The 9,727-nt window shown below is 35.5% G+C and overlaps 2 protein-coding genes across 2 annotated transcripts; one reads left to right on the top strand and one right to left on the bottom strand.

Annotated features, from left to right (window-relative positions):
• The first annotated feature begins 230 nt into the window (after window positions 1-230).
• On the top strand, window positions 231-4,861 carry LOC133834808 (pentatricopeptide repeat-containing protein At4g38010). The gene has a single exon (XM_062264559.1). It carries the CDS (start codon window positions 2,041-2,043, stop codon window positions 3,814-3,816), a length of 1,776 nt encoding a protein of 591 aa, XP_062120543.1. The 5' UTR covers window positions 231-2,040; the 3' UTR covers window positions 3,817-4,861.
• Window positions 4,862-5,219: 358 nt separating this feature from the next.
• Window positions 5,220-7,537, bottom strand: LOC133834807 (uncharacterized). The gene has a single exon (XM_062264558.1). It carries the CDS (start codon window positions 7,349-7,351, stop codon window positions 5,393-5,395), a length of 1,959 nt encoding a protein of 652 aa, XP_062120542.1. The 5' UTR covers window positions 7,352-7,537; the 3' UTR covers window positions 5,220-5,392.
• Window positions 7,538-9,727: the final 2,190 nt, after the last annotated feature.

The following is a 9,727-nucleotide window of genomic DNA, read 5'->3' as shown; positions in this document are numbered from 1 at the left end:
AAATTAAAATTATTTAACTTTATTTATTCTACGTAGTTATCTTTTTTTTAACTAATTAGTAGCCTAATCAAATCTCCAAAATAAGACAAAATGAAATACCCTTTGGCTTTGGGTACATAGTACTTAATGTGGATTAGATGTTACTACTTTACTAGTTTTTATTTGCCACATTGATATTTACACTTAAACATCTTTTTTTATTAAGATATGTAGTTTTCAAAATAAAAAAAATAATTTATTATATGCTTCAACTTTAAAATTACCAGGTTTAAATTGTGACAGACTAAATATTAACATTAAATATAAGGACATAGGAACAAGTTCACATACCCCATGAAAATTATTATTCTGACCACATTTTTCAGGTCTTAATCAAAATTAACAAATTTGGGCCCACCAAGGTCCAGCTGGGTTCTTATTAGGCTTATATCGCAGCTGGGCTCTCTTCTTCTCTCCTACTTGCTGCCGTGTTGAAGATTGAACCAAGAGGGAGGCTGGGCTGCCGTGCTGAAGCTTGAACCAAGAGGGAGCTGCCGCTTGAATGAAACTAAGGAGAAGAAGACCAAAAAAAAAAAAGGGGTCGGGTTAGTTACTTTAGGGCTTAGAAACTTTTGCAGATTTTATTTATTTATTAAATTATTTTTTTAAAAATCTCGGTCGGGTTTCGGGTTACACCCGAACCCGATAGCACATAATTCATAAACCCGAACCCGACCCGATTGTTTCGGGTTCGAGTCGGGTTAGACCCGATTTTGTCGGTTTTTTTGAAAAAAACGGGTTCTCCGGGTTCGGGTCGGGCGCATTTTGCGGGTTTTCGAGTTTTGCGGGTCCTGTGTGCACCCCTACTAAAAAGTAAAGCGTGGTTGCTCAATCCAGCAGCAAGGTTGAATATTGCTCTCTTGCTTTGGCAACTGCTGAAGTCATGTGGTTATAGTCTCTACTCATTGAATTTCAACTTGCTGCTTCTCCTTGTCCGATCCTCTGGGGTGACAACTTAGGTGCCAGGTCCCTTGCATCCAATCATGTGTTTCATGTCCGAATGAAACACATAGAAATTGATCTTCACTTTGTCCGTGATCAGATTCTTGCCAAAGCACTTGACATTCGCTATGTCCCTTCTCATCTTCAGCCTGCAGATTTGCTCACAAAGCCCAGTTTCAAAGTCTGCATCCCAAGCTGACACTTAGAATTCCCCGTGTCACTTGAGAGGGATGTTAATGACTTGTAACAGACGTGTTGCTTTCATTACTTTTCTGTTGTAATTTTCTGATTCTTGTATTCTTTCCGCTTCTCTCTTGTAACAGCTGTATATTTTTCTAATACAAGTATATAAGCCTAGTCTCAAGCCCTTGAAGGGTGAGCTTGTCATTTTTCACTCATCTTCACATTCTTTCATTCATTCTCATCACATTTTCTCAGTTTCTCTCTATTCCTTTTTCTTCTCTGCCATTGCTCTGTTCTATCAAATTCCAATTCATGTCTTCCCTTATAGGTACAAGGCTACTCATATACTAAACGTACTTACTATTAATAATAAGTTTATTTGTATAGACAAAATTCCACCTTAAATCTGACCTTTTCAAGGAGCAGTGGTATTTTGTAAAAATAGAAAAAAAAAATAGATCAGATATGTAAAAAACATACTAAATGAGAGAAACGTCTTAATCATTCACAAATAGATTGATGAGATGAGACAAATCAAATAAGATGTTTTTTAAAAAAAAAGTTGCAGAGTATATGTATATATATATTTGTGTGTATCAAAAAAGTTGCAGGGATTTAGATCAGTATTTGCTTGCAATTAGTAAGAGTCGCAAAGCACAGCAACTAATCGCTACCCCTACATGGTTGGTATTGGTTCGAATTCAGTTTGGATTGGTGCGATTTTTATTTTGAAAAAATGTGTCTACCAGAGGATAGGTCACGTATGGCTTTTCTCATATTGTTAATGAAGCAAATTTTTTTGGCTTCAAAAAGAGCTGATTAATAGAAGTACAGCCGAAACAGGCTTTTTCTGTAATTGATACGAGGTGTAGTACTATGCATTCTTCAAAATGGGCTCTCGTGGATTATATTCGAAGATGCAATAACTGGAGATCTTTCAAGCAAATCCATGCCCAATTATTAACAACGGGTCTAGTTTATAATGACTTGATCACTAACAGTCTTGTCGACTACTTTGGCAAAACCATTGCTGATGTTGATTACGCCTGTGATTTGTTGAAACATTTGGATTGGCGGTCAAGCTCTTTCCCTTTCAACACCCTAATTTCTGGGTATGCCGGAAGTGACGTGCCAAGGGCAGCGGTTTTGGTATATAGACGATTAGTGAGAGATGGATTTGTACCTGATACTTTTACTTTCCCGCCTGTTCTGAAGTCATGTACTAAATCTCTGGGAATGGGAGAAGGGAGACAGTTCCATGCAGTGATTTTCAATATGGGTTTTTCAAGTCATGTGTATGTGCAAAACTCGCTAGTGCATATGTATGGTGTTTGTGGTGATTGCAAAGGTGCTGCCATAATGTTTGATGAAATGCTTGTGAGAGATGCGGTCTCTTGGACGTGTCTGCTATCTGGGTTTGTAAAAACTGGGTTGTTTGATGAGGCCATAGCTTTGTTCTTAAGAATGGACGTTGAGCCTAATGTGGCCACATTTGTTAGCATACTTGTGAGCTGTGGCCGAAAAGGGTATTTGAATTTGGGGAAGGGGATTCATGGACTGAGTTTCAAGCGTCCTGTCGACACTCCTTTGCTCTTAGGTAATGCTTTGATGGATATGTATGTCAAGTGTGAGCGTTTGTGTGAAGCCAAGCAAACCTTTGATGAACTCTCAGAGAGGGATGTAGTTTCCTGGACATGCATCATAAGTGGATTGGTGCAATGTGAACGTCCCAAGGGATCATTGGAATTGTTCTGCGAGATGCAGCAATCGGGAATTCAACCTGATAAACTTATACTTACAAGCGTGCTCTCTGCTTGCTCCAGTCTTGGGGCTCTTGATTATGGCAGATGGGTCCACGAGTATATTGATCGTAGGGGCATCAAATGGGATATTCAAATAGGGACTGCTATGATTGACATGTATGCAAAATGTGGCTGTATAAAGAAGGCATTGCAAACTTTCAACGAAATGCCTAGTAGGAATATCGTTACATGGAATGCCTTGCTGAGTGGTTTGGCAATGAATGGGCATGGGCACAAGGCACTAGGACAGTTCAAAGAGATGATAAGGTCGAACATAAGACCAAATGAGGTGACCTTTCTAGCAATTTTAACAGCGTGCGGTCATTCTGGCTTGGTTGATGAAGGGCGTACGTACTTTCATCAGATGATGAGGGAACCCTATAATGTTTTTCCACGATTAGAACATTACGGGTGCATGGTCGACTTGCTTTGTAGGGCTGGACTCTTGGATGAGGCCCAAAGATTGATAAAGTCTATGCCCATGCAGCCTGATGTATTAATATGGGGAGCTCTTCTTGGTGCCTGCAAGACCATTGGAAATTTTGAACTTTCTCATGATATATTAGATCGCCTCCTAGAGCTTGAATCTGAAGATAGTGGGGTGTATGTCCTCCTATCAAATATATATGCTACTAATAAAAGATGGAGTGATGTAACGAAGGTGAGGAGACTAATGAAAGAGAAAGGCATAAGAAAGGCACCGGGGTCGAGCGTCATAGAGGTGAATGGTAAAGCCCATGAATTTTTAGCTGGTGATACTAGCCACCCTCAAATTGAAGACACCCATCTACTGCTCAGCCTTCTTGCTAATCAAGTTTATTTTGAAAGGAGTCTATACCCTCATTTTTGAGCAGATAAGTTTATACATGCCCTGCTGCTAAGATTTTTAATTTTTTTTTCTACCCTTTCCTGGGTACTGTGATTCTTTGTAATTGTTACCCTTTTTTTTTATCTAATTATATATCACACAGATAAGTAATTTTTCATATTTTGCAAGGAGAACTTTGTGACTCTGTTCATGGTCTTGTAAAAACAATGATTTGTGTTTGCATGAGTAATGCATACAGATATAATTGACTTGGTTTTTGTCATCTACTACTGGTTTGGAGCTTCTAACTTGAGCAAACTTTCTCTTTTTGGACATTCCAACTCGTCCCTTCTCTTGCAGTATTTGTTTGATAAAATATCCCATGGAAAGTGTGTTGTGGGTACATTTATCAATACATAAGAACCACTTTTCACATTCTAATAGTATTAGATGATATATGCTCGTAGCTAAATTTATCAAGATATATGGTCAGCTGATCCATTTCTATGTCCATGGCACCCAACATGAACTTCTCTGTAGGTTCCTACTTCCTTGGTCCATGTCTTAAACTTTGCTTATGGATCCGGAGCTTTATTTTTTAGTTGGTGAGGTACGTATAATAAACTTTGTTTTTTTATTTAATGTTGGCGGAGGCCTCTTTTATATATTTCTTTATTTTTTATTATGATTGCTTACTAGTATGTATAAAAAAAAACAGAAAGGGAAACTGAATTGTATTCTAGAAGCAAAAAACAAAATATAAACTAATTAGATTTGTTTTGTCGGAATCTTCATGCCACTACTTGAAGGTATACGAGTAATTGGAGCAATTGAATTTTTGTTGAGAAACTATATACATTTTTTTTTCCACAACGAACCATTGCTTTTAAATTTTTGTTCTAAGAGTAGATGATTGTATTTGTTTTTTCCTCTCTTACGAAAATGACATTGAATAAAATATGTAGATGGAAACAAGATATAATCTAAATATTCATAAACTAATAGAGAAAAATCTGTGTTTGAGCTCTGTGTATGAATAAGTCATAAGTTGATTGGCTAGTGTAATAAATACATGATTGCGCTCGTGTTAGCAAATAAGTTTATATATTTTATTCTCTAATTGCATCTATTATTATCTTCCCAGAGTATTTATTTCATAACTGTAAAGATATATTAAAGTGGTGGTAGGTGCCATAAAAACCTTTCTGCTTAGCAAACCTGACCATAGCTGATGGAGACCTCTCAAGTTATATTTGCAACAATGATACACCGACAAAGTTAGTTACAACTTGAACAACAAAAATGTTTTCTTTTCTTATAATCAACTGAGCTTTGTAATCTTCTGTTTGCTATCTCTTGAGGATTGTGCTACTGATTTGCATGTTTGTGGAAAAAATATACTAAAGAAGTTGCAAGAAGTGAAGAATAACATAATGACACAGTGATGATGTTCTGAAGGACTTTGAAATTCATTCTCACGAAAGAATTAATAGCGGTATATCTGCTTTGTTTTGACAATATACACGTAATATGTATAAAATTTTGTGTTGACACAAATACTTCATTTTTCTTAACTTCGGATGAAAGAATTAAGAAATTTCAACCTTGAAAAAATAATTTAAACTTCAATTGTTTTCTGATTAAGAGCTGTATACCTCCACCTCTCCTTTTCCACAAAATCTGCATCTAGGAATTGTGCTACAAAAGCCCAAAGCCTGTATGTGTCTTCGAAATTGGCCAGGAAACCAAGTGCAGCTGTAACCACAGTTATTCCTTGATCACATTTTCCCTTCAAATTGTTGGCTGCCATTTGATTTGATCCTCCTCCTCCTCTTGTCTTTAGGACTCTGCCCTTCTCTTCTGCATATTTATCTGAGAAGTGGATGTGGTGTAAGAATCCGTAGCTAAGAGATATACTGCTTCTATCTGCCAGTTTCTGTACAAGAACAGGTTCAACCGGCTCTCTTTTCCAATCGTATATATTGAATGCCAATGCTGGCCCTCGATCAAATTTTATCTTTGGTCCATATATTTTTACCAATCGAACTCCCTCTGCATTAGGATGTTCAAGCTTCAACAGAGAGCTCACCAGCCAGTTTATTAGGTATCTTGCCCGATTTGTTATCATTATCAGCCCAAGTGAATCCACTTGATCCAAGCTCCTGCATTCAAACTCCATGGCCTCAGTTTCGTTTCTCTTGGCATGCTCAACTGGTATTTCTGATTTTCCCATTTCTGAACTTTCTGGTTCTTCCAATCTTGCAGTTATTTCTACATTTTGGCAGTTGGAGGATTCTCCTTGTTCCAATTTTGGTGACTCTGGTGTTTGGTTGTATAAAGGACCAGAGAAGGAGCTTGAGGAAGATAATCCTGCTTCTTCGAAGCCAAACTGTGTTGTCTGTTCAAGTTCTAAATCAGTAACAGACGAATCCTCTGCTAACTGAAGTAGCTCATTTGCTGGGACAATATTAACAATCCCTGTACTTGTAGAATCCTCCAGAATTGAAATGGCAGATTTCTTAATAAAGAGGCATCCAAACCCAGATGGGTTTTCTCCAAAAACCTTGTAGAAGGAACAGATGAGGAAATCAGGTCTTAAGAGAGAGAGGCCAAAGCAATCCATGTCCTTTGGTCCTAGTGCACAAGCATCTATCAATACATGCCACCCGTTCTCCTGTGCTACGTTCATCCACAAATAAGGGTATCTTGCTCCTGTGACTCTAGAATGTAAAGGGAAGACAAAAAGCCCTCTCTTCTTCTTCTGTTTCTTCTTGCTGACCAGCATATTCCTCAACTTCGATGAGTGAATCCTCAACCTTGGCCAAGAAAACTCTGCTGACATGGTATGAGCTCCTCTTTTCTCTGAGCTATTAATCATTGACTCTACTGCTTCACTCTCATAATCATAAACTGTCAAAAGCTTACTGCTAGTTTTGAACGGGTAAGATTCAGCAACAAGTTTGAAAGCTGATGTTCTGTTGGCTGTGAAAACCATGCTGTAATCACTTTCGGAAATATTAAGAAATCCCATGATCCTTCTTTTCATGGCGGATTCGAGCTCAGATTCTTGTCCACCATGAAGTAGTTGCACCTTCAAATTGCCTGTCTTATAAGATATGCTAAAGAAAGGAAAATTCAAACTCCGGGAAGGTGATGGAACCAGAGAAGGAGAGGAACAAGACGAAGATGGAAGCTGTTGGTCTTTTTGCTTCTGTAGTTGATCAAAAGAGAAGAGACCAATACCGATGTAATCAAGACAGGCATGGCTGGACAGTGAAAGGTGGTAGTATTCTTGAGCTCTTATATCGTCAACTTGATGAGTTTCAGAGAATTGAGGGTAAGCTTTGCTGAACTCAAGGAATGACTCTTCCAAAGAAGGAAGAGTCTCGTGGTTGGTGAAGCGGGTATTTGGGAAGATGGAAGCGGCTGTGGTCTGCACAAAGTCTCGGCGCCAAGAGGAGGAAGTGTTGCCGGACTTGGAGACAGTCTTCTGTGGCTCTGTCACGTTGAACAAGGGTGTTGGGCAGCAGCTGTGGAGGAATACTTGTGAGGCCTCTTTCAGCCTTGGTGAGTGCATTTTTTTTTCTTTCCCCTTTCTTCTCCTTTACCTCAAAAAACAAATGTTTTGTTATCTTTATACATATATGTATATTCAAAATCAATATATAGTTTCCCCACCAATCAACTTCCTCACTATTTGTAGTCAAATCATTCCGTCCGCCACTGTGCTTTACAAGACTGAAGAGGCTCCCTTTTCCTACCTTTTTCTTTTATTGTTGTTTGTTTGGGTTTTTAGAACGCACACATATACATATATATAGAATTCTTGGTTTGATTTAGATGTGTGTGCAAGGTGGATTGGGCAGTGGGAACGTGGCTTCATGTCATGTTGACTATGTCTTTCATTTCACTCGATTGACTCTACCCATCCCGAATGGCTCCTTGTATTTAGCCGGTTTGATGTTGTCAATCAATAAATGTTTCATCAATTACTAATAATCCAAAATCAAAAGACATTAAACGACTCTTTGCTACGCAAGTCTGGTATTAACATATTCTTATTAGATAGGGTTGGATTGGATTGTATTAGCATGTTTGAATGATAGTTTGAATTGTGTTATGTTTGATGTTAGAGTACTAAATTTATAATAATATGATTTGTTATAATTAAAAAAAATTAAAAAATCTAAAATTAAAAATAATAATTTTTAAAATAAAATATATTTAAAAATATCTTTTATATAATTTGTTATGTTTTAAATTATAAAAAAGTATTTGTATATTTTTTTAAAATGGTTAGAAAGAAAAAAAATAGACTATATTAACCCTCTCTAGGTAGGTTACTATAGTAGAGGATGGGTTAATATAATGTTAGCAATACACTCAACATTATTTTGGATCCATACTGAACTAAAATTAGAGAAATAAGAACTTTGCTAGCAATCAAATTTTAAATTGATATATGATAAGATTAGAGCACTAGTAGTAGATGATTTAAAATAGCTAATTAGCTAAAATATATCAAAAGAAGGTTAAAATGGTACTCATTAGATGCTTCATTTTACATATGACTATTAGCACTATTTGTTAGCTGAACATTATTTAATTATTAAATATTACATGTGACTATTATTAAATATAAAAAATATTTGAAATGAGTAAAATATATTAAAAATATAATTTATAAATAATATAGAGAAAAAAATAGAAAATCTGATAAATAGTGTAATGTAAAATATTAAAGTAAAATAAAAAAAAAAGGGTTTTAGTGAAGTATTTTTAGTAATAAAATAGAGAATGGGATGTGAGTGCTTTTAGAATATATTTCTTTTATTATTATTTATATGTGAAATAAAACTAATTTTGTAAATTGTACAGCTTAAATACTATAGTATAACATTTCACAGCTTATATCTGAGACTCAAATTGTGAGTTTCAATTTCACTTGATCAATTAATGCATTGAACCATATTTCACCAAGCAGTCTCGATCTGTTCAATTGGCCTCACCTACATTGAAATTTTTGTACTGAATTAGGTACCAACCATAGCATGTCTGTGTGAGCTTAAAATCTCACTACTGCGTCCACACAAATATTGTTGATAAGAAAGGAAAAAAACTCAATTTATTATGTGATAAATGTGCAAAATAGATTTGATGAAAATTAGGAGTAAATGGGTTTTATGGAACTACTTTGGTGCTGTTGCAGTCATTCTTTTATTTTAATACGATAGTGTACATTTTAATTATTTTAAAATATCTTATAAATTTTTAAAAAATTTCAAATAATTTATAATATTAAAAATAAGATTTAAATAGTTAAATTTTACGGAGTATACAAAATATTGGAAAAACATTCGGATCGATTATAATGTATACAATCACAAAAATAAATGCTGAAAATAATTGACAAACAAAATGTAATTGCACCTGCATCGAATTGGTTACTATAAATTTTTATATATATAATATAGATAATTATTTATATTGACTATGTTTGAAGCAAAGAGGACGACAAAAAGAGGCCGGCATTATCGATGGTGGCCGAATTCGCTTCTGAGCGTGAAAGGCTCACTCCAACGGTTTGCTTAAGGCCTAAGTTTGAGAAAGCCCCATCTGTCCTCAATTCAATTGCTTTATCCAAATATTGGGTGGTTGTAAAAGGACCAACTCCATTGCCATCTGTTTTTGCCACCATTTAATAATTATTCTTTACATATAAAATCACAAATATTATTTCAAGCAAAAACAAATTAATAACTAAATTAAAGGAGAAAAGAACACGTATTTCTTAAGAGTAAAAAAAATAACTGATCTTGATTCTACCCTCCAAAAACTTATAATTGAAATTTTAGAGGATTTCTTTAAAATTTTCAAAAATTAAATTAAATTTTTTAATTTAGTAATATTAAAATACACATTTTTTTTTTCTTCACACTTTTTGTGAACCTGT

Source organism: Humulus lupulus, chromosome 5 (assembly GCF_963169125.1).
Source record: "Humulus lupulus chromosome 5, drHumLupu1.1, whole genome shotgun sequence".
NCBI lineage: Eukaryota > Viridiplantae > Streptophyta > Magnoliopsida > Rosales > Cannabaceae > Humulus > Humulus lupulus.
Note: the sequence above shows the minus strand (reverse complement) of the source record. Positions and strands in the feature narration are given on the sequence as shown.

Bases quoted from the DNA above. Each gene is read 5' to 3' on its own strand.
- LOC133834808 (XM_062264559.1), top strand. From the start codon at position 2,041: ATGCATTCTTCAAAATGGGCTCTCGTGGATTATATTCGAAGATGCAAT.
- LOC133834807 (XM_062264558.1), bottom strand. From the start codon at position 7,351: ATGCACTCACCAAGGCTGAAAGAGGCCTCACAAGTATTCCTCCACAGC.